At 43.2% G+C, this 25026-nt stretch overlaps 1 protein-coding gene across 2 annotated transcripts; it reads left to right on the top strand.

The window, feature by feature from the left end:
- Positions 1–786: 786 nt before the first annotated feature.
- ARRDC4 (arrestin domain containing 4) lies at positions 787–21612 on the top strand. 2 transcript variants are annotated; one of them, XM_075896991.1, is made up of 8 exons: positions 855–1251; positions 6159–6228; positions 7626–7773; positions 12099–12201; positions 16741–16997; positions 18225–18384; positions 18706–18860; positions 18985–21612. In XM_075896991.1, exons 1-8 carry the CDS (start codon positions 921–923, stop codon positions 19039–19041), a joined length of 1281 nt encoding a protein of 426 aa, XP_075753106.1. In that variant the 5' UTR covers positions 855–920; the 3' UTR covers positions 19042–21612. The 2 variants fall into 2 exon arrangements, with proteins under 2 accessions (XP_075753104.1, XP_075753106.1); XM_075896989.1 differs by lacking the exon at positions 6159–6228 and having other exon boundaries at positions 787–1251.
- Positions 21613–25026: the final 3414 nt, after the last annotated feature.

Raw genomic sequence — 25026 nt, 5'->3', positions numbered from 1 at the left:
CCACAGTGCAGCCTCAGAGCAAGCAGCCCACCCTGGGAGAAGCCAAGCAGCCACTGCCATCTTCCGCCGAGTTGGGGCTGGCACCAGCATAAGGTAAGGAGGTGGGTCACCAGCTTCCCCAGAACGGGAGCTGGCAAGCCAGGGGTGGGGCCGGTGGCTTGATCTTGGGCTGTGAACTGGCAACCAAGCAGCCACCACCAGCTTTCCCAGGGCTAGAGCTGGCACTAGCTGAAGGAAGGGAGGATAAGGCAGCTTGCCCCGTGGCTGATGAATAAAGCTACCACAGGGACTACTTGTTATTTTACAGGCAAAACACAGACAGGTGTCAGCCCAAGCTGATGCTGCCCATTTGAGGGGCCCTGCTGCCCATGGCTGGAGGCGGTCAAGTGCATCGTGACTGCATCTTGCAGCCCTCCCACGCCCGCCCCTGATGCTCTGGGGTTTGCCCAGCTCTAGCTGGACAGCTGGTCCTCAGGGGCATTCCCAGGGCCACGTGACACACGCCCCAGCGAGGGGCTGACCGCAGCCTTTCCCTGCACGCCCCGCCCCTCTCTTAGCCCCGCCCGCTTGTGACTTCCCCTCCCAGCCTGTTTATCCACAGCTTGGCACATGGTCGATGTGCCTTCTCATTGGCCGCCCTGCCGCCGGTCCTCCAATCAAAGCTTTGTTCACGCGGCCACGCGGCCAGCCTATTGGCCCGACGTGTGTGATCACGCAGGGTGACGCACTCGAGGCGTGTGTCGGCGCAAAGCCCCCTGACTGAGCAGGGAGGCGGCCAATCCTGGGCCACGGAGACGGAATGTGACCAATGAGACGCCGCGGCGGGTGGGACTTTCCCCCAGCTGGGTGTCCAGCCGAGTCAGACTGGCTTAAAGCGACCGTCGGCGGGGGCCGCTGGTTTCCCCGGCAGCCGGGGGGCGATGGCGGCGGAGGCGGCCGGGCCCGGCCTGGTCCCCGCGGCCGGGGGGAAGGTGAAGGCGCTGGCCTTGGTGCTGGAGGAGGAGACCCGGCGGGGCGGGTACTCGAGCGGGGACACGGTGTCGGGCCAGGTGCTGGTGGAGCTGGCGGGGCCGCTGCTGCTCCGCGCGCTGCGGCTGGAGGCCTCGGGCCGGGCCTGGGCTGCCTGGAGCAAGGCGGCCGGCCGGGCCTCCAGTGGCCGGGCCTGCGGGGCCGCGGTGCGGGGGCCCCGACGGGAGGCCGAGGTGCGGTGCATGGACATCCAGCAGAGTCTCCTGCGGCAGCGCCCGGAAGGTGAGGGGGGGGCGAAAGAGGAGAGGCGTTGGGGAAGGTGAGGTGGTGGGGGGGAAGGGCGAGGCGGGGGTTGGATTTGCAAGGGAGGGGGGAGGGGCGAGGCGGGGGTTGGATTTGCAAGGGAGGGGGGAGGGGCGAGGCGGGGGTTGGATTTGCAAGGGAGGGGGAAGGTGAGGTGGGGGGAGGGGCAAGGCGGGGGTGGATTTGCAAGGGAGGGGGGCAGGTGAGGTGGGGGGAGGGGCGAGGCGGGGGTGGATTTGCAAGGGAGGGGGGAAGGTGAGGTGGTGGGGGGGGAGGGGCGAGGCGGGGGGTGGATTTGCAAGGGAGGGGGGAAGGTGAGGTGGTGGGGGGGAGGGGGGAAGGTGAGGTGGTGGGGGGGGAGGGGCGAGGTGGGGGTGGATTTGCAAGGGAGGGGGAAGGTGAGGTGGTGGGGGGAGGGGCGAGGCGGGGGTTGGATTTGCAAGGGAGGAGGGAAGGTGAGGTGGTGGGGGGAGGGGCGAGGCGAGGGTTAGATTTGCAAGGGAGGGGGATGGTGAGGTGGTGGTGGGGGAGGGGCGGGGCTTGGATTGGGAAGGAAGTGGGGTGGATTCAGAAGGATGATGGAAGGCGAGGTGGTGGGGAAGGGGAGGGGGTTGGATTCTGAAAGAGGGAAAAGGGGGATTTAAAGGAATGGGAGGAGTTGTGAAGAGCTGCAGGAGGAGTCTCAAAGGTGACCAGCTGGGCCTCAATGGGTTCTCCATGGGGACTTTGTAACAATGCTCTTCCTGCACAGGGGTCTCCTGTTGTGGAGCTAATAGTTCCCTCAGGTGACTTGGCTAGTTCTGTTGATTTGTTTTTGTGTCCTATTCTCATGTGTCAAGCCTGTTGGGGAGCCACCTGTGATATGGGGAGATGATTCTTCTTAGCCATAGGGCTCTTAGGATTCAGTTCACACTACTTGGACTAGCGATGGGTTAGTTTCAGCCTCTCTTCCATAGACGGCCTTTAATTTCTGGTGTATTTGAAACTCAGCAAGTGATTTCCCAAAAAAGGTGTGAAGTTTTTCTTTGGTTGCTGAATCTGAGGAAATGAGAGATGAGGCTCCTGATCTGTCTTCCTGACATTGACTCACCATGGATTCTTACAAAATCATTTTGCATTTCTAATGTACTTGTTTTTCAAGATGCTCAGAAGTATCTAGTAAAATTGAGTAGCTGCATTTGTTTTGATAAGTGCAGATGCCTTCATTAGCTTTCTAAATTAACTTTTAACAGTATAGAGGAGTAGAATTGCACCATGTCTGTAACCTTCCAGAAAATTGCCATATGACCTTCTCTTGGTCTGTAGAAGTTGGGGAGGGTGGAAGTGTTTGAAGTACTGTTTGTATTAACTATTCCAACATAAATTGCTTTTTGGGTGTGCTTGGAGCACTACACCCAAAATATACTATGAAGCCTTCCTCATTTAGCGTGAACTTTCTCTTTTTCCCCGTTCCTTTTTTGAGTCTACCTGAATCTTAAATAGAGTAACACTTGAAATTAGGGATGTTAAATATTGATAATTAATAGTCGATTAACCTCATGAATTCTTATTGGTTAGTCAACTATTCTGTAGTGTCCGGGGCAGGGCACGCAGCCAGTATGCGCCAGCCTCACTCCTAAAGAGCCACCTGTCACTCCGCACTGCTGCTTCTCTATCAGAAGGTGCCAGGCGGGAGCTGGTCCATGAGGGGAGCCAGTTTAAAAACCAGCTCCCCTGGCAGACTGGCTGCCTGTCACCCTGTGCTGCTACCTCTGATAAAGAGGTATCAGCAGCCCCTGTCTAGGGAGGAGTTTGAGCTCCTGGACCTGGTGAGAGCCAGAACTGAGCCAGCCAAGCTGCCTGCCTACCCAATTCTTAATACACTTTAAATGCAGAGAGACAGCAGGAGTAGGTCCCGGACCCATTTCAAAGCTGGACTGCTGTCCAGTCTGCTAAAAAATTTACTGAGAAGCAGGGGAGGGAAATGCCGGTAGTCTTATAGCATGGGTGACCAACCTGTGGCTCCAGAGCCACATGCAGCTCTTCAGAAGTTAATATGCAGCTCCTTACATAGGTTCCAAATCCAGGACTGGAGCTACAGGTACTAACTTTCCACTGGGCCAGGGGGTGCTCACTGTTCAACCACCAGCTCTGCCCTAGGTGCTGTCCCCCTCCACCCTTTTCCCCCTAGGATCCTTCCACTTCCTACCCTCTCCACTGACCCTGTCACACTCATGCTTCCTCCCTTCAGTGTCTCCCACGGAGAGAGAGCTGATCATAGTGGGCTGGAGGAAAAGGAGAAGGAGGCACTGACCAGTGGGGCTGTCAGTAGGCATGATGTGCTGAGAGTGATAGTGGGGAGAAGATCAGGGCTGATGATGTAACTTGCTCTTTGGCAATGTGCACTGGTAAATTCTGGCTCCTCAGGTGTGAATTGGCCACCCCTGTCTATAGGATTAACCTATAAGCTTTTGCTTATCAGTTAATCGAATACACTATTACATCCCTACTTGAAATGCTGCACAATAATCATATATGACTGTACTGATACACCCATATAAGCCTATACCTAGGTATGGCTTGCTGACTTTTTTCATGGCTAAGTATTAGTGTTAACAATCTTATTGTATTAGTATTAAGGATGTTAAAATGCAGTTAATTGACTAGTCAATGGAATTTCTGTTGACTAGTCAATAGGTACTTCCATGTTCCTCCTTTGAAATGTACAAGAACCCCTGCTGAGTCTATTGTACATTTTAAAGGAAAAATCCGGACCTGCATGTACAGCCCGGGGCCAACGGGAAGTCCTGCTGACTCTGGGCTGCACACGGAGTGCCTGCTTTGAAATGCACAAGCGTCCCCAGCTGGGGCTCTTGTCCATTTCAAAGTCACGGAGCCCGAGGTCAGCGGCAGACTCTGTCGTCAGCTGACCCTGGGCTCCATGCTATGCTGTATGCCACTAGGAGCCCAGGGTCAACTGGGGAGCGGCCACCTTGGGGTTTCAAAGTGGCAGCAGTGCTATGAAATAGAGGCAGCAAGGGGGGGGGGCGGGATATCGATTAGTCGGCTAGTCAAAAGACTATCTAATAAGCAGGGCTTGACCAACCCCAGCAAGAGCTACTCACCAGCCCAGCACTGTGCATGCGCCTGACCGGCACTGCACATGCGCGAAGCCCCAGTGAATGGGGCGCACAGAGCAACCGGCTGAAATCTACTCATCATGGACGAGTGGATTCAGTGACTTGTCATGCCCTGCCAATAAGCAAATGCTTATCGGATAGTCGACTAGTCTTTAACATCCGTAACTGGGACAAGGAATAAGGAGCTAAAGCATAGAACATATAAAGTAGTATAACAAATAGTTAATATCACAGATAAATTAATATTTTCTCACCTAAAGTGATGCCTGAATTCTGCTTCCAAAGTGGTGGGGCAATAACTATTAACTCAAATTACAGTACTTTTGAATTACCTCTGGGATCTTTGCTCAGGTACGTTTGCTGTATCGACATTGACACATGCTTATGCTTAGCAGCTTTGCCAACATTTCCAGTGCTTGCTGGTCTTTTAGAAGGCATATTTAAGGGGTAGATTAGAATACCAGCACAGAACACTGAGAGCAAGTTCTGCCAGCTATGAACAAATTATCCATCTGCAGGAAATTTGGCCTCATCCACGATAAGCTGACATCTGGCTGACTGAAATCATGTCTCCCCCCCACTCCTTTGCCAGACGAGAGTGTGCCAGAGTAGAGAGGTTCAACTTGTATTTCTTTGATTATGTAGTCATTCAATTACATTTTCAGTTCAAATGCTACATGATTTAAACTTAGGCACTTCAGAGTGCCTTGTTGAGTAAATAGTCTTTCAAATCTCAATAAAGAGGCTCTCAGTATCAGGAGGCCAGTTGCTCTATCTTAGGGAAATGTGGTTGTATGCTGTTTTTCAGGAATTCATGTCAAAACATACTGGAAAGTTTATTTTCCTTGTTTATATATTGAAAAATTATTAAAATTAGCTATATTTGTTGCATTGCCTTTATTTGAAAGAGACCATGCTGGATGCTTGAAAATTTGAAATGTAAGGAATTTCAAATTTGTCCGGTAGGCTCTTTATTTAATGACACAAGATCAAAGTTCTTGTATATTTAATTGTACTGTGTGTTAGCATTTTTTAACACGAGTTCGTGTACACTTATTGAAGTGATAATATATGAGTAGTTTAAAAATAATGTTTTTCCAAAACTATACTGGATCAATTTGAAAGAATGGTTGAGTTGGAATGAAAGACAAGTATTGAAACAAAGTAGAAACCTTTTCTGAAAATGGAGGAGAGGAAAATTAGATTGACACTTCTCCCCAACAAACATGAGACTGCTATGACTCAACTATTGCAGCACTGTGCTAGTGCATGAGAATTAAAACTGGCATGTCTGTTTTCATTGTTTGAACAGTAAATATAAGGGGAAATTAGAATTTTTAAATACTTTTTCTTATTATAAATACATTTATGATAGTAGTATAAGAAATCTGATTGTAAAGTTCCATATAAAATACACAAATCAAAGGGATTTCTTTTAATAAAAGATGGTTAAATTGCTAGTTATAAAAGTGGATTAAACCCCTTTTCCCAAAAAAGAAACAAAACTTTAAATTTTGCCCATAAGCAATTGTATATTTGAATGTGACTAGAGTTTAGTAAAACTTTAAGTTTTATATATTTTCTTAGTTTCATTAGTTCAGTAGTGAACTTGGTGAATATATGAGCTCTGAGCTGAAAGTCCATTGAAGTCAGTGTGAGTCCCTTTTTCATCTGAACTAAACTATATACGCTGTTTTATTGTTAATTGTCTCACTTTGTTTGCCCCAGTTTGTGGAGTAAATAAAATATAACCTCATTCTTCTACAGGTGAGGATGGCTTATTCCTGTTAAAAGCTGGAAAACATGAATTCCCATTCAGCTTTCAACTTCCACAGGAGTAAGTAAAATAATATAACATTTTTACAGTTTGCAATAACTAGGGTAACTGGAGCAACTTTTAATTTCTTAGTTTTGATCTCACTTTATAAATTTCATAAATCAACTTTTATGTTTTATTGGACCAGCCATCACATAGGCTTGTCTTGTGTATCAGGATTTCCCCAAGGGCATAAATAGAAATCTTCTCCTAAATATTGGCATGCCTGGTGAGAGTAGAGACTCCAGTAGAAATATAACACTTCCATGATTGACTCAGCCATGATAACATTGCTCTGGTATATGAGAATCGGAGCAGAGAATCAGAGCCAACTTTCTACTTCCACAAAACTGAACACCCTTGCCCTGCATTTCTGAAACCCAGCCTCCACTTGCTCCCTCACTTCCTTGGTCAGTTGCTCTTCTTCCCCCTCACTCACTTATTTTCACTGGGCTGACGCAGTGGGTTGGGATGCGACAGGGGATAAGAGTTCCAATAGATGGAGCAGGCTAGGGGGTGGAGCCAAGGATGAAAGATTTGGGGTACGGGAAGGTGCTCTGGGCTGAGACTAAGGACATCAGAGAGAGAGAGGAATCAGGCCAAGAAGAATGTCAAAGGTGCAGGCTCCAGGTGGCACTTAGCTCAAGCAACTCCTGGAAGCATCAGCATGTTCCTGACTGCAGGTGCCACCTTCACCGCTTGCATTGGCCACAGTTCCAAGCCAATGGGAGCAGCAATGGCAAATACTTGGTGCACTCTGGCTACTGCTAGGTGTAGTAGCCAGAAGGTGCAGGGGCAGCTTCTGATAACTGTGTACCATAGAGGATAGCAGGGAGCTGCCAGCTATGTCACACTGCCAACGGGACAGTGACTGGCCTAGTCAGCAGTGGTGACCAGAGGTACCAGTATCATTTTTAAACAGTTGAAACAAAATCAAAGTAAAACAGCTTATATGCTGTAAAACAGGTGAGTTTGTTTTCGTTGTCAAAATAGTGTTCAATGTAAATATAAGGATTAAGGTGGTAAATGTGTTTAAGTACAGTTTGAACCTCTCTAGTCTGTCACTCTGTGGTCCCACAACATCTGTGGTCCTGCATGATTTAGTTAGCCAGTGTCCACTTATGCGTGTGGCTAAGTTTCCTGCAGTCCCATAAAGCTTGTTTACAGCCACCAGTCCTGTCTCTTGAGTGTTCTGTGCTGTTTAGCTCTAATTTACCCCTAAATGTCTTCTAAGAGCCCAGTAACCAGTAGAAGTGTTGGTAATGCTGCTAGACAATTTTGACCTCCTGTGATTTGGCAAATTGTCTAGTTTGGTACCAGTTAGGTCTCCAAGGTGCTGAACTAGAGAGGTTCAACTTGTGTGTATGGATACAGATAAGCTTTATGTATGGAAATGATCTTGACTGTATTTGTTTCAGACCGTTAGTGACCTCTTTTAGTGGAAAGTATGGCAGTATTCAGTACTGCGTGAAAGCAATTCTGGAAAGGCCTGTAGTACCAGATCAGAGTGTAAAGAGAGAACTTCAAGTTATCAGCCATGTTGATGTCAACTCACCAGGTTTATTGGTAAGAGGAATTTTTATTTTTTTAACATTAAGCTTGTGTTCAAGTAGTATTCACACCCAACTATAACCAGTTCAGTGGTTCTGCAGTCTGTCGTTTGCTTATTTCTGAAAGCATATAAGTTCCCTTTTAAGCTTTCTCTATAAATAGATGATCTTAGGTTGTGTGAATTGCAAACAGGGACTTTTTTAATACCACTGATTACATCCCTGCTGGCAGGGTTGCTTTACCAAAAAGTTATGCAGGCTTGAAATGCATTAATAAGGGATGATGATAATGATAATAATAATATTAATAATAATAATACAGAAGCCTGAAGTAGTTACTTTTACCGGAGCTACTACATTCACACGGCTGCAATGTCCTAAACTCTTCAATAATAGTAGGTTGAGGAACAGTAATTACAGAAGAGCATTAATCATGCTGAGACTGTCATTTAAGCTCTGTCCATTATGCTATGTATCTTTCCATTTTGCATGTCATTTTCTAACATTAAGTGCATGCATGCAGCTGCTTCAGAGATCTTTTCAGTTATTTCTTATAACAGATTTGGCCACATTAAAGCATTGAACTTCTAATACTCACTAGAAATACTGTAGAGTAATAAGAAAGATCAGCCTGTAAGTAACAACAAAATAGGCAAAATGGAAGCTAATGAGCTATATTCTTTTATCTAAACCCCTATTATCAAAATAATATAAAATTATACCTTGCATTTTCATGATCGCAACTGGGATCTAATGATTATTCATTTAAATATGAATGAAGGATATCTGCTTCATAGAAGAACCTAGGATAATGTTAATGTTCCATCATAATACCGATGAGGCGAAGATGTGGTTTTTTGGAGGTTGGATGATTTACTTTTTTTTGTAATATGGTATATGCTTTTTGTTTCATTTTTCTTGCTTTTTAAATTTAGAACTTGTATAAATCTGTTGGCAATGACATCTGTAAGGAGCAGAAAGAGTTCTTGCATTATACAATGCATTATTTAGTTAGAATGGATAATATTGAATATGTAATTGAAAGGCACTTTTATTGTGTTACTATTTCTGGACAATGTTAACGATTCTTTCTTAAAGCTTGTTCAGTAAGAATCTAAAGTTACATCGGTTAAATTCATTCAGCAAAATTTGCTTTTCTAATATGGGGATTATGCCTCTTTTATTGTGCGTATGTATTTGTATAAAGACGTCTAGATATGTTTTTTCCAAAAAGTTGTGTTTTGTGTGGTGTTGGCTTTACTTTGTAAATACCAGGAAAGCAGTCTTGACTTGCTGGAAGACCTACTTGATATCTTGGACTATGTTTATGGAGGGATACTTCCTGTTTCTTTTACGAAGTTTGGCTTTATCCAAATTGTAATCATCCATTGATATTAAATACATAGTTGCAAACAATCTAAAACTAAAATTTCAAACAGTCCAACTAAAAACTGTCTTGTTTGATTAACTTTTCATTCTTGACTTGTGATGTTGAAGTTGCAACCTAGATTACTAATATTTAAAAAAAAAAAAAAAACTTTTTCAGTAAAACCACATTTGGCTCATTACCCATGCATCTTTTTTTTTAAAAAAGCACAAGCCATTTTTTCTAGTGCAGTTTCTTCTAAGCAATAGCCTAAAATGAAGAATCAGAATTGAGCATCAAGTATCTTTTCAATGAAATGTATAGTGACGGTACAAAAAAATCTGTTTATGTTGATAGTGATTGTTTGAGTTAGACTTGATAGTATTCGTATTCTGCAACTTAGATTAAGGAAGACTGGAATTTGCATATTTAGGACCAGTTTCTGCAGCTCATTGCACACAAGTGAAAGTCAAGGACACTCTGCTTTTGTTCAGTTAGTTACAAGATCAGGGTTCCCATACTCTTGAGTCACGTACCACCTTCTTAAAAATGTGTTGTGAAGTGACTGGATGGGACCTCAAGCTCATGTGCCACAGGCTGGGAACCCCTGACATACAATTGTTTTTTATATTCTATTCATAGTTGCAAATACTTTCTTGTACATGGGGGACAGCCTGCCATGATGCCCCAAAATTGAGAGAGCAATACGTTGAGGCTTACGTCTACACTGTAGACTTCTTGCAGAACAAGCCTTTTGTGCAAGAGTTTTTGGGCAAAAACTTCTTGCACAAGAGCATGTCCACATGTTCTTGCGCAAGAAAGCTCAATGGCCATCAGAACACCTGTGCTTTTTCCTGTAGGGGTTTCTTCCGCAAGAAACCCCTGCAGAGTGTCCACACTTGCCTTTTTGTGCAAGAACTCTTACACAAAAAGGAGCTATGACTCGTAAAAGGAGGCTTATCTACCCTGGAAAAAGCCCTCTGTTCTGCCGTTTTACTGCCTATTTACTTGCACAAAAGCGTATTTGAGGTGTGGACACGCCACAGGTTTTTGCGCAAAAGCCTTGCAGTGTAGATGTGGCTTGAGTGTCATAGGTTTGTGGATAACTTTCACAGATTGCAGGATACTGGCTGCTGCAAATCTTTTTAGGACTGTATTAATGACCGTGAACTAGCTATCCTAACTACCTTGGATCCTAAATTTGAGTTTTGGTAATCTAGGCTTCAGTATGAATCACTTGTTCATCTGATTTGCATTTTTCAAGCTTCTTATACAGGCAGTCCCCGGGTTACGTACAAGATAGGGACTGTAGGTTTGTTCTTAAGTTGAATCTGTATGTAAGTCGGAACTGGCGTCCAGATTCAGCGGCTGCTGAAACTGACCGCCAGTTCCGACTTACATACAGAATCAACTTAAGAACCCCAAGTGTCCCCAAGTCAGCTGCTGCTGAAACTGATCAGCAGCTGATTCCAGGAAGCCCGGGGCAGAGCAACTCTGCCTCGGGCTTCCTGTAGTCCGCGCTGGTCAGTTTCAGCAGCAGCTGACTTTGGGACGCCTGGGGCAGAGCAGCTGGGGTGCTGCCGGGTTGGTCCAGTAGCACCCAGAGCGGCGCTGCGGGACCAACCAGCAGCGCCCCAGCTGCTCTGCCACAGGTGTCCGGAGAAAAGCCTAGTCTGCTGGGGGGGGGGGGGGGGGCGGCGGCGTACTAGTTGCGCCCCGCCCACCCCAGCAGACCAGGAAGACGCGGGCGGTGGACCGAGACGCACCGCGGTCCCGCCGCCTGGGTCCTCCACGGCTTTGCTCCCAGTCTCCCTGGTCTGACTTCTAAAGTGGCTGCTCCTGCCGGCTGCCTCGGTTCACAGTGTGTAGAGAGAGGCATCATGTGGCCACCTCCTGGGTCTATGCTGGTCACATGGGCCAGAGCAGCATGCGCTCTGCTCCCACCCCAGCCCGGCACCCCCCTAGCGTGGTGCCCGGGAAGTGCCCCCTCCTGCTTCCCTTCACTACAACTGTGCCACGCTCCTCACTCCCCCGCCCCTGCCAGACATGACGGGGGAAAATTGTCCCCGCTGTGCTTCTGTCCCAGGGAAACAGGAAATACCGGACATTTCACATGTCCGGTATTTTCTTTTTGTTTTTTTTACCGGACAGAGCCCACAAATACCGGACTGTCCAGGTGAATGCTGGATACCTGGCGACCTTAAATGTACTCACCCACAGTTTACTATGATTGATGATAGATGAAATATAATTACTTTTTCTTCATCTGCCAAATAAATGCTTGTTCTAGGCTAATCTTTCATTTTTGTTTTACTTGTAGAAAAATGAAATATTAATGTAATACGATTTCCCTTCAGGGAAGATATTTCGTCTTGGTCCTTTAAAGGCCATGACTGTAAAAATTGGCTGTAACATGAATGCATTGAAATTTTTGCAGTTTAAATTCATAAGCATTGAAAGTGCATGTGAGGGTGGGAGGGGGGCACAACAGACTTTCTGGGCATGGTGACGAGGGGACAAGCTACACATTCCTGAAAGGGGTGGGGCTGGAGACCAGTGCTTCCCCCTCCCCAGAGTGTGTCCTTTTAAAAGACTGCTTCCTGCCGGAGCAGTGGTGGTGGCTGGGAACCCTGGGTTCTTTTGAATCCCTGGGCACCAAAGCAGCTGCCGCCTCCTTTCCCCAATTCAGCAGGCCTGCACAGATCACTTCAGTAACTTTTATGTTTAACAGTTTTTGTGTTGGATGCCATTTATGTGGTTTTTTACATGGGACTATCCACATCCTGGTTGAAGACCATGCCAAAACTTAATACTGTCTTCAGTAGTACAACCAGGATTTAATCTCACTTAGGTATTGAACTAGAGTTCAAAATTTTGTATCCATGAACTTGAATTTGACAATGCGGGTAGCTGTGACATTTTTGCTGTTTTGAAACTAAAAACTTATCTTTTTTTTTTTTTTTTTTTTTTGGTAGATTCCTGTTTCACGAAGTCAGGAGAAGATGGTTGGCTGTTGGTTTTTCACTTCTGGTCCAGTCTCTCTGAGTGCCAAAATTGAGAGGAAGGGATATTGCAATGGTAACAATAGTTTTCTTCAGTTTTCAAACACACTTGTCAATATATCAAACTCTATTCATTTATGTCTTCAAACACAAAAGCAGTGCAAAATCAACACTTATTTGTAACAACGATTTAATGAATACTGGATGTTCTCAACTTACAGATGGGTTGTGTTCCAAAATTTGTGTTCCAAAATTTGTTTGTAAGTTGGTTATTTGGAACTCAGAATGCATTTTTCCCATAGAAACAGTGTTCTAAATAAGAAGTTCCCAGGCTAGCCCAGCCCACAAGAGCCTAATTAGTCCATAATACAGCTGAAATACTGTATATTTGCAATGAAAAATAATAGAATATTTAATCTTGAATGCTGGTCCTTGAGGAAAGGCAGGTTTTAATTAGAGGAGGATATGGAGATTCTGAAGGGGACTTCTGGTCACCCCCCAGCTGCCACCTGGGCTCTGCGCCAGCTCCTGTAGCCACACACAGACACCAGTGGTGAATGATGTAAGTGTGGGCTGGAGGACTTATAAGAAGCAGGAGGTGGCTGGAGAGAAGCGTGGCTACCTCTTCAGTGCACTGCTTTTGTCCAGCTGCTGGCTGTGCGACCACCCCCTGCTCCTCTGGAGTACTCTGGCCATCTGTGCCTTTTGCCTGCTCTCTTGAGGCTGCAGGTAAAACTTGCATGCACGTTTGTGTGTAATTTGGAGAGTGCCTGTACTTCTCATTTAGCAATTAGTGAAATCAGAACTCTGTAAATTTGGTTAAAATTAAGTCTGTTGGTAATGCAAACTGAAAACTTACATTCTTCAAAAGCTTGTCTGCATCTCACATACCAAGAGTGTAAAGGACAACCGAATAACATACAAAGGAATCCAATGCATCAGGGAAGGGCAGACAAATAAGCAGTGGCAAACTTTTAAAGTGCTTGTATACAAATGCTAGGAGTCTGACTAATAAGATGGGTGAACTAGAGTACCTCGTATTAAATGAGGAGATTGACATAATAGGCATCACCGAAACCTGGTGGAATGAGGAAAATCTGTGGGACACAATCATACCGGGATATAAAATGTATAGAAAGGATAGAGCAGGCCGGTTGGGTGGCAGAGTGGCACTGTATGTGAAAGATAATGTAGAATCAAACGAAATAAAAATATTAAGTGAATCAACATGTTCAATAGAATCGCTAAGGATAGTAATTCCATGCTCCAATAATAAGAAATTAGCAGTAGGGATATATTACCGACCACCTGACCAGGACAGCGATACTGACATTGAAATGCTAAGGGAGATTAGAGAGGCTACCAAAATAAAGAACTCGGTAATAATGGGGGATTTTAATTACCCCCATATTGACTGGATACATGTCACCTCAGGAAGAGAAGCGGAGATAAAATTTCTCAATGGCTTAAATGACTGCTTTTTGGAGCAGCTGGTGCAGGAACCCACAAGAGGAGAGGCAATTCTTGATTCAGTCCTGAGTGGAGTGCAGGATCAGGTCCAGGATATAACCGTTACAGGACCGCTTGGGAATAGTGACCATAATATAATAACATTCAACATTCCTGTGGTGGGAAGAACACCTCAGCAATCCAGCACCCTGGCATTTAATTTCAAAAAGGGGAATTACACAAAAATGAAGAGGTTTGTTAAACAGAAATTAAAAGGCACAGTGACTAGAGCCAAATCCCTGAAAGCTGCATGGAAACTTTTTAAAGACACCATAATAGAGGCCCAACTTAAATGTATACCCCAAATTAAAAAGCATAGCAAGAGACCTAAAAAAGAGTCACCGTGGCTTAACCACCATGTAAAAGAAGCAGTGAGGGACAAAAAGGTGAGGGACAAAAAGGTATCTTTTAAGAAGTGGAAGTCCAATCCTAGTGAGATAAATAGAAAGGAACATAAACACTGTCAAATCAAGTGTAAAAATGTAATAAGAAAAGCAAAAAAAGATGGAGGAACAGCTAGCCAAAAACTCAAAGAAATAACAAAATGTTTTTTAAGTACATTAGAAGCAGGAAGCCTGCTAAAAAACCTGTGGGTCCCCGAGATGATTGAGCTATAAAAGGAGCAATCAAGGACGATAAAGACATTGCAGAGAAACTAAATGATTTGTTCGCTTCAGTCTTCACGGCTGAGGATGTTGGGGAGATTCCTGAATCTGCACCGTCCTTTGTGGGTGGTGAATCTGAGGAACTGTCCCGGATTGAAGTGTCATTAGAGGAGTTTTGGAACAAATAGAAAAACTTAATGTTAACAAATCTCCAGGACCGGATGGTATTCATCCAAGGTTCTAAAAGAACTAAAATGGGAAATTGCTGAGCTATTATCTGTGGTTTGTAACCTATCCTTTAAATCGGCTTCCGTACCTAATGATTGGAAGGTAGCCAACGTGACACCAATATTTAAAAAGGGCTGTAGAGGAGATCCTGGCAATTACAGACTAGTAAGTCTAACTTCAGTACTGGGCAAATTAGTTGAAACAATAGTAAAGAATAAAATTGTGAAGCATGTAGAAGAACATAATTTGTTGGGCAAAAGTCAACATGGTTTCTGTAAAGGGAAATCCTGTCTTACTAACCTGTTAGAGTTCTTTGAAGGGGTTAACAAACATGCGAACAAGGGGGATCTAGTAGTTACAGTATACTTAGATTTTCAGAAAGCCTTTGACAAGGTCCCTCACCAAAGGCTCTTGTGTAAATTACATGGCCATGGGATAAGAGGGAAGGTCCATTCTTGGATTGAGAACTGGTTAAAAGACAGGAAACAAAGGGTAGGAATAAATGATAAATGTTCAGATTGAGGAGGGGTAACTAGTGGTGTACCCCAAGGGTCAGTCCTGGGACCAATCCTTTTCAACTTATTCATAAATGATCTGGAGAAAGGGGTAAGCAATGAGGTAGTAAAGTTTGCAGATGATACCGAACTGTTTAGGATAGTCAAGACAGAAGCAGACTGTGAGGGACTCCAAGAAGATCTCACCAAACTGAGTGATTGGGCAACAAAATGGCAAATGAAATTTAATGTGGGTAAGTAATGCACATCGGGGAAAAATAACCCCAACTATACGTACAGTATGATGGGGGCTAATTTGGCTACGACAAATCAGGAAAGAGATCTTGGCGTTATCCTGGACAGTTCTCTGAAAACTTCCACACAGTGTGCAGCGGCGCTCAAAAAGGCAAATAGGATGCTAGGAATTATTAGGAAAGGGATAGAAAATAAGACACAGAATATCTTACTGCCCCTGTATAAAACTATGGTATTCCAACATCTGGAATACTGTGTACAGATGTCGTCTCCTCACCTCAAAAAAGATATTTTGGCCTTGGAAAGGGTTCAGAAAAGGGCAACTAAAATGATTACGGTTTTGGAACGGGTACCATATGAGGAGAGGTTAAAGTGACTGGGACTTTTCAGTTTAGAAAAGAGGAGACTGAGGGGGGATATGATAGAGGTTTATAAAATCATGAGTGGTGTGGAGAGGGCCGATAAAGAAACATTATTTATTAGTTCCCTAAATAGAAGAACTAGAGGACACCAAATGAAATTAATTGGGAGTAGGTTAAAACTAATAAAAGAACATTCTTCTTCACACAGCGTGTAGTCAACCTGTGGAACTTCTTGCCAGAGGAGGCTGTGAAGGCTAGGACTATAATAGAGTTTATCGAGAAGTTAGATAATTTCATGGAGGTTAGGTCCATAAAAGGCTATTAGCCAGGGGATAGAAGTGGTGTCCTTGGCCTCTGTCAGAGGCTGGAGAGGAATGGCAGGAGACAAATCACTTGATCATTGTCTTCGGCCCACCCTCTCTGGGGCACCTGGTGCTGGCCACTGTCGGTAGACAGAATACTGGGCTAGATGGACCTTTAGTCTGAACCAGTACGGCAGTTCTTATGTTCTAACATTGTTAGGCAGACATACTATTTTATTGGGGAGATATATTTGGCTTTTTTTCTGAATAATTATATAGTAACAATAATAAATATTATCTATCTTTAGAATTTTCTATATTGTCTGTTAGTTTGTGTATCTAAGGGTACGTGTACACTTGCTCCCTAGTTCGGACTAGGACAAAAAATGAGAAGTAACGTTAGTTCAAACCAAGGGGTTTGATTCGAACTGTGTCCAGGAGCGCACTTCCTGGTTCAAATCAGCTGTTGAGTGGAATAACACTTGGGCAAGATTATGCTATTGAAGCACAGGATATTTAAATCCTACTTCATTAACAATTTCGGTCAGCTACATTTGCATCCGTAGTCTGAACTAGGGAGCAAGTGTAGATGTACCCTCTGCACTTATCACAAGCATTCTTGAATTGCAAGTATTTAGTTTTACAACAGGTCTAGCTTATAAAACATTGATACATTTTCAAACAATAAAATCTAATATGTTAACTATGTCTGGATCCACGTTCATAAAGGTAGACTACATTTATGGAAGGAACAAAACTAATATTACATATTGCATATAACTTTAAAGTGTGGCGATAGCCTCAAATAATAAATGCTAGAAAACTGCATGTTTTGTTTACAAAGTCTTTTCCATTTTTAGGGGAAGCCATACCGATCTATGCAGAAATTGAGAATTGTTCCTCTCGTTTGATTGTTCCAAAAGCTGCCATTTTCCAAACACAGACTTATTTGGCCAATGGGAAGACAAAGACATTTCGTCAGATGGTTGCCAATGTACGAGGAAACCCTATTGCTTCTGGGAGCACAGATACCTGGAATGGGAAAACTCTAAAAATTCCACCTGTAGCCCCTTCTATTCTTGACTGTTGTATCATCCGAGTAGAGTATTCTTTAGCTGTAAGTACAGGTTTTCGTCACCCGTACATGTAATTCTTCAAAAATAAGCATATCCTTTGAACTTCATTAATTATGATGCAGTTGTATGAATGTTTCACAAGTAATACTGGAACGTGGAAAACACAATACAGATGTAGCAAACTACACACATCAGTAACTTCCCATAGCCAATAGCAAGACACAATCTCTTTATTGGAAAGAGGGCAATATCGGGTTGGGTAAAGATTATTATAGTGATTGGTTGCAGTTAGTATTGGAGACCAGAGAGGAAGAAGTTTCAGTGAACAAGATGCAAGCTGAACAGGATATGGAAGAGCGAAAGAGTTTTCTCTTTTGGGACACCTCCCTAATATATTATGGAGGAGGAAACCGTAAGAATTGGGGAGAGAGGAATTAAAGCTGCCCAGATTATTGAAACTGAATGACAGGAATTATTGTGATGGGGGGAAATGGAGAGAATTTAAGGGGGGAATAAGTAATTCGGCTTCAGACACGTAGGCTCTGTCTACACTGGCCATTTATTCCGGAAAAGCAGCCATTTTTCCGGAATAACTTGCCAGCTGTCTACACTGGCCCCTTGAATTTCCAGAAAAGCACTGACTAACTACTGTAAAGTCATCAGTGCTTTTCTGGAAAAACTATGCTGCTCCCATTCGGGCAAAAGTTCTTATCCGGAAAACTGTTCTGGAAAAGGGCCAGTGTAGACAGCACAGATTTCTTTTCCGCAAAAAAGCCCTGATCGCGAAAATGACGATCGGGGCTTTTTTGCGGAAAAGCGCGTCTACATTGGCACGGACACTCTTCCGGAAAAAGTGCTTTTCCGGAAAAGCATCCTGCCAATGTAGACGCACTTTTTCCGGAAATACTTATAACGGAAAACTGTTCCGTTTAAGCATTTCCAGAAAAGGGTGCCAGTGTAGACGTAGCCATAAGTTATTAGAGGGGAAATGTCACACTAGCTAGATGGAGATGAGTCAGAAGTGAAAAGGTAAATATAAAAGTTATCTGCATCAAGATACTTGTCAAAAAGTCTTACAAAAAAAGAGGAAAGGGTCATCCAGAGACTCTTAAAACTATTCTTTCTGTACTTAATCTAGTACAAGGTATATTTATCTGGAATCTCTCAGTTAATGGTTTCTAAATGACTTGCATAAAGGAAGTCTGCTTCTGAACTCTAGTTCCATTTTCTTCATGCTTTGTCGTGTTTGGGGGCGTTTTGTCTCTCAGGTGTATATCCATATTCCTGGTGCTAACAAGTTAATGATTGAATTACCACTGGTGATTGGCACAATTCCATATGCTGGGTTTTCAAGCAGGAATTCCAGCGCCGGCCAGTTGAGCATGGACATGAGTTGGTTGACATGGACCATGCCAGAACAGCCTGAAGGTATGTTTTGTCATCTAAATTCATGTTATCTATAATGGAGGCAGGGAGTGATGTGACAGTTTTAAAGCTTCCGTTCTTGTAATATGCCTTTTGAATAACTTCACTTTTATTAATACCATAAAAATGGCTTACCCTATGAATTTACTCTTCACCAGATGTAATGTCATTAAAATGAAATACCTAGTATTTGAAATTTTTCACAGTTTTACTGGATTATAAACTTCTTAATGTTTTCAGGAATTGTTATTCATATGCAATCTAGAAACAAGTGAATTATTCAGTGAATTTATCATTTGACAGTGACATCTTTTTCTTTTTAAGCCCCACCAAATTATGCTGATGTTGTATCACAAGAAGAGTTCTCTAGACATATTACTATTTACTCGCAACCAACTGACTGTGAGGAACAATTATGCAGTCACATGTTTGCCTATATACAGGAGTTTCGGTTTCAGCCTCCACCTCTATATTCAGAGGTAAATAAAACATGCTGCTATTAGATTTGTATATCAGTTTCATATCAAATTACATACACAATTTTAAACATTACATGAATACAAGCATTATAGGAAGTAATCATTTTGATTTTTTTGTCTGCAGATTGATCCACATCCTACTCATATAGAAGAAACACAGTCTGTTTCATTCATAGTCTAAACAGTATTTGAAATATCTGTACTCTGATGGAATGGAATCGCTTATGCTTCAGCTGTTAGTAAAGCTAAAAAGAAACTGCTTTATCATTAAAAGCTTAAGTTCAGGAACAAAGTGCAATTGGAGTTGAAAGTTTGAGTGTTTGGCTTGAAGAGAATCACTTTTGGATTAGTCTATACAGGAAATGTGGGTGTCAAATTATGAGACTGAGTAGGAACAGTCAAGATTTGGGTGGGTGGGAAATATTTGAAATATTCATAAAGAAGAAATATTATATAAAATACAAGCAAGAGGATGTAGCAAAGAAAACCAAAAATGTATGAAAGGACTGCTTGGAAGAATCTGGATTAAAGTATATTTGAGAGGCAGGATAGACTTTCCAAAAGATTCTCTTGTTACAGGGACTTCATTTTGCACTGTCTGTAATCAAGGAGAGGATTGTTAATTAAAATTTAGAGTTCCAACTCGTAACTCCAGCTTAAAAAAAACAAACATTTTCTGAGGACATATTCTTCGAACGTCAATCAAGTGGTACTATTTCATCATTCATGCTGAATTTAAAGTTATGGATGGCAAAATATAGCTACTCATGCAATATTATGAAAGAATGTCTTTATTGTATGAAAGACAAACTACGTAAGGTGGATTTTGATAATCGCTTATGCACTATGTTTTTGTTTTTTTCTTTTAAGGGATGTCAAGGAAATTATTCTAGCCTCTTGTGCCCCTATACCAGTTCTTTTTTCGTATGTCTTAAGCTTGTGGATAGTACAATAATGGGAGGCAGGGCAAGGAATAGAAAATGTCTTCTTGCCAATAGCAGCTATGTTTATCCAAAGTGGATAATATTTATTTATTCAAAAGCCTTTTAAACCTACCTCTGTCTTGGATATCTATTTAGGGTCAGGCTGAGACCAAAAACATCACATTAATCTTCAAAGTTCTAAAAGGGACCCTAAATTTCTGTAGTTAACAAATAAGAGGCAAGGGATTTGGGAGGAATATAAATTTAATTTAGTCTTAGTTCACATCTGAAGGCAAAGCAGAAAGTGAATAATGTATTTTGACAACAAGGGAACAGCATTCTTCTGTAAAAGCACATACTTTGTCATTAAATCCTGTTTTTGTTCAGAGACCTAATCTGTCATCTAAGGCTGCACTGTTCATTGTTATCTATGTGCTAGTATTTTTGTTGTCTGTAGTTTTGCTTTGGTGCAATATTTTACTGTTTTCTTCCTCAGGTTACCTAGAACTGTGAGGGGTTTTTTGTTGTTGTTGCTGCTAAGGATGAAGGTGCTGCCCTTGCTGCCTTCATGTAGAGTAGGATGTTTCCTACTAAACTTTAGTTTGTATAGGTAATCTAACAAATGATCACACTGTTAGCAGTTAAAAGGGCATTCTCAATGTGCCAATGTCCAGCTTACAGTAAAGTGTAGGTTATAGGGTTCTTTGAAATGCTAGAACTACTTTATATGTCTGACAAAAGGGTTTTGAGTTAGAAATTCTAGTACTTTATATGGTAGAACACTGTATTCTGTTGATTAAGTCAGTGTCATTGCAACCTCTGTCAAAACCTGCAGTTTTAAAAAGTGTAATACTTTTTTTTAATATAAACTCATTATCTTCATCCACTTAACAGGGATTTTTCTGCCTGCATATATATTTTCACTCTGTCTTCATGTTTTAGTATGACTTTCTTCTTTAATGAATTAATTTCTAGCTCTTCAGTTAATTGACCCACCATTATGTGTAATAGATGTGGTACTGATGCAGAGAGATGTTATTTTAAAACTGCAGGTTTTTTCATTTGCAAGTTTAAGTATTGTCTTCTCTAGTAAATGCAGCCTTAACCAAAGTTTGAGTCCATCTTTTATATGATACTTTGGGTTGTCTTAGTCTCAACTTCAGTGTAGGTCTCGTGCCTTTTGATGGCACGCCCATTTAGTCAATGCAGTATTTTAATTTATAGCACCTTGAAAGGGAACACACACACACACACATTGTTTTAACTAAAATATCATTAATCAGTCCCAAGTAAGCTGATAGTCATGTTATTGCTGTTTAACTTTCATGTCCGTCATTCAGAATAATAGCCTAACAAAACTGAAGTGCTTATTATGACGACTATAAAATCTAATGGTTGATATGTTACCTGAGTAGACTGTTGGTACAAACATGATCATGCAAGCAAGAGCACGTGTCACTGAATGGTAAAGTTCATCTCTACTTTTAAAAAAAAATAAAAAATCCTTGTGTTGCATTTTGTTGTTTGGAGATAAACTGTGGCCTTAAATTGTTTGCAGCAAAAAAGTTTTTTAAGCACACAAGGACCTTAAAGGAAAGGATGAGAATTTGGCCTTCAAATTTTACTCTTGTACCTGGTAGAGAGAAGGTAGACTCTGGGCCTTAGTTGTGTACTTTGCACAATAACAAATTCAACGTACAGATGGTTTGTTTTTGATAACTGTGAAACAGGTTTAAAAAAACCTTGCTATTCAAAACTTTACAGCGATATGATTGTATTTTGTACTTATAAGCCCTATGGGTTTTTGTTAATAAAAATGTATAACTTGTTTTGCAGTGCTTTATTTATAGAAATTAAAACTGACATTTCAGAGCTAAGTAACTTAAAAGCTGCTTGTAATATCTCTTGTAGAACGGACTTGTCTATGCCAACATACACAGGCAGAAGATCTGAATTTTAAGTATGAAAGCTTAAGTTTACTTAATCTTAAATGTAATGGTGTATGACTGGAGAATTTTTGTCACTGTTTTCTATCCTGCAAAACTACCCCTATATTGTCATTGATAATTGAAACTGCTACTTTAACTTACAAGATTAAGTCTGATACATCATTAAGAGTAAGAGACTGCAAGTAGAACTCTGTTTGCGATTGAATTTTTCTTGGTCACATGCCAGCATATTTTGAAATACAAGCGATGTAGTACTATCCTTTTGGATTGCTTTGATGTTTTACCACACCGTGCCTTCATGTAATGCCTCTGGTACTAAGTAATGCAATGGGACTAAATAATACAACAGAGCTGCACTGAATTATAAAAGCAGTCTGACTCCTTAGAGTAAGTTGTAGGGGATAGGCCCTTCGCAAGAGGGGAAAAAGGGTTTGGAGAGGAGCTGCCATATTGGCTTCCTACGCCATAAGAGTTGTTTCCTGTGAACCTTAGTAGTTTCATGATACAAATCCCTGCTATGCCAACCTCCTCGGATAGCTTAAATCCCAGCTGTCCAAGTCACGTCATAATCTTGACCTGTTGTGAAGCTCCTAAAATTGCAGGCAGATCACCTGAATAGCTCAAACAGCCATTGTGTGGTTGCAGCTAGTGGAAATCTTGCTTAAAAAAAATAAATGCAGTACTTGTGCAGCCATATTATTGTAGCACAGATGGAGCTTTCTGTGGGATACTGAACATTGCAACAAGTGGGAAAGATTAAGTCACTGAAAATACTTGCATTCTGATTTCACTGTCCTATATCTAATATATAAAGGAGAATAGTTGTAAGTTTGTGTGCTAATAACTTGGACACTATACAAGCTACCGCACCCAAACTTTGCATGGGATAACCTTTCCTCCAGGAGAAGGTTTTAAGGTACTTTTGCACACAATCAGGCCCAAGCTTAAGCTGCAGTGGCTGTCCCACCCACCCTAGCTCCCATGTCCAGCACTGTCTGGGACTCACCCCCTCTCCACCACTACCACCACCCCTCCCCCGCTGGCACATAATGCCCTGACCACCCCCCCCCCCATATGCACAATGGCTCGGGCACCTACCCTCCCCCCCAAATGAGGCGGGGTAATAGGCACTGCTTCACCTCATTTGTATATTTTCTTGCACGCCAGAGGACTCTGTAGATGTAGCCTTAGGGTTTAGCTTCCTTAGCAGTGGATTAAGCCAAACAAGGCGACAACATTCTGACTGCAGCCTAAGCTTGATTCCTGTACACGGCTGTGCTGAGCGTGGAAACCTTGCCAAGCTTTGGTGCGCTCTCCTGGTGCTTACACAACAAGAGCAAGGGAAGGGGGAGAACTGCCACAAGATTTGAGCAGGTCAGATACCCATATGCCATCATTGTAGTCACCACACTCCCCGGGACTGGAGGGGGGCACTAGACCATGTGGGGCGCGAGTGGGATGGCCACACTGCTTCAGCACTCATTGGTACGAGAACAGTCTGAAGCCAACCCCATCCAGCGAGGCAAAAGTCTCTTCCCATGACCCCAGACAGTGCCCTTTCAACCCGCGATGATGGAGGGGATTTTCAAAAGCGCCTTAATGATTTAGGTGCACAAAGCCAATCACTGCCTTTCAGTGGGACTTGGGATACCTTTAATGGTCTTTCAGTGGGACTTGTGTGCTCATGGCGCTCACTCACAGGGCCTCAATGTATTTAGTTGACTAACTCCCTTTGCAACCAGTAGGAGCGAAGTGACTAAACGCCCTTAAGGGGGGTGGCCCCTTTTGTACCTCTCCCCTTTATACTTTCTGGGGCAAAATATATCCATTGGCTTCGCGCCTCCAGGCGCTCTGCAATGTGAGATGAATTCAGCCTTTAAGAAAGAGCTTGCAGGGTTTTTCTTTCTTTACCGTAGGTAAAGGTGCCCGGTTCCTTCTTCTATTCTGGCTTCTGGCATGTTCTTCGGCCCGATGGAACTCAAGCACACACCCCAGTGAACTGAAGTGATGGAGAAAGATGCATTTTTGACGCTGATTTCAAGGCTGGAAATTTGCCAGGAATAAGGTGGAAGGCTGAACTCTGAGGCTGTATCTAGACTGGCATGATTTTGCGGAAATACTTTTAAGTATTTCTGCAAAAGCGCGTCTAGATTGGCACGGATGCTTTTGCGCAAAAACATCTGTGGCCAGTCAAGATGCGATTTTTTTGCACAAGAAAGCCCCGATCACCATTTTAGCCATCGGGGCTTTTTTTCACAAAACAGTTCTTCCCTGTCTACACTGGCCCTCTTGCGCAAGAGGGCTTTTTTCCAAGCGGGAGCGTGAAAGTATTTGCGCAAGAAGTACTGATTTTGTACATTACAAAGTCAGTGTTCTTGTGCAAATTCAAGCGGCCAGTGTAGACAGCTGGCAAGTTTTTGCGCAAAAGCACATGCTTTTGCGCAAAATCTTGCCAGTCTAGACACACCCTGAGAGCCCCCTGCAAGCACCACATGGTGGATGAAGCCCAAACGAGGGTACGGCCATTTTGGTGCCTCCGTGAGCCAGAGGCCGGGCAGGCAGCGCTCATGACCTGTATAGTAGACCAGCCAGATTTTAAAGCTACACCCGCTCTGGTGGCATCACCAGGGTGTGGGCTTGTGACACTCCTGGTCTTGCCCTTTCCTTCCCCCCCCCCCTCCAAAGGGATACAAAGCTACTATTTCCCTCTCCCCAAGGTAGACATGCAACCATCACCCTTTCCCCTGCCCCCACCTGCTGCTTACTGTAGACATTTACAATCAAATATTGCTGTAAATATTAAACCAAAGCCTTGCTTCCTGAGATGCAATAATAAAGCTGGGAAAGATCTTGCACCAGGTCAAAGCCGGCTCACCCTGCTGAGTCACGCGCACAAGTGGGGCATTCTGTTTTTCTGGTCGCAAGAGCCTATGAGCCAAAGGAAAGCCTATGCCACTGGGGATGCTGTGCAGCAAGCACTAAGGAGCTCAGCAGCTGGAGAAGGCTCGAGGGATTCTCTCGCCCAGTGAGTCTGCATATTTTGGAAACCGTGAACAAAATACGGGAACCCACGTAATTGCTGGCGCTGTGATGCAACACGCCTTTTTTGCTAGGCCGTTTTGAACAATGAAGGATTCAGAAAGAACTGAGACAGGACAATAGGCTCAAGAACTGCTTGGAGGCTGAAGTCTCTTGGCACTGGCCTGACAATGCTGGGCAGCGTCTGCCTTACTCTAATAGGGTAGGTTAGCATTAGTCATAATAGCAGCATTCCCAGTCTGGCAATCATACTGC

The sequence above is a fragment of the Pelodiscus sinensis genome, chromosome 14, assembly GCF_049634645.1.
Source record: "Pelodiscus sinensis isolate JC-2024 chromosome 14, ASM4963464v1, whole genome shotgun sequence".
Lineage (NCBI taxonomy): Eukaryota > Metazoa > Chordata > Testudines > Trionychidae > Pelodiscus > Pelodiscus sinensis.
The sequence above is the reverse complement of the archived record's forward strand: the minus strand, read 5'-3'. Positions and strand labels throughout refer to the sequence as shown.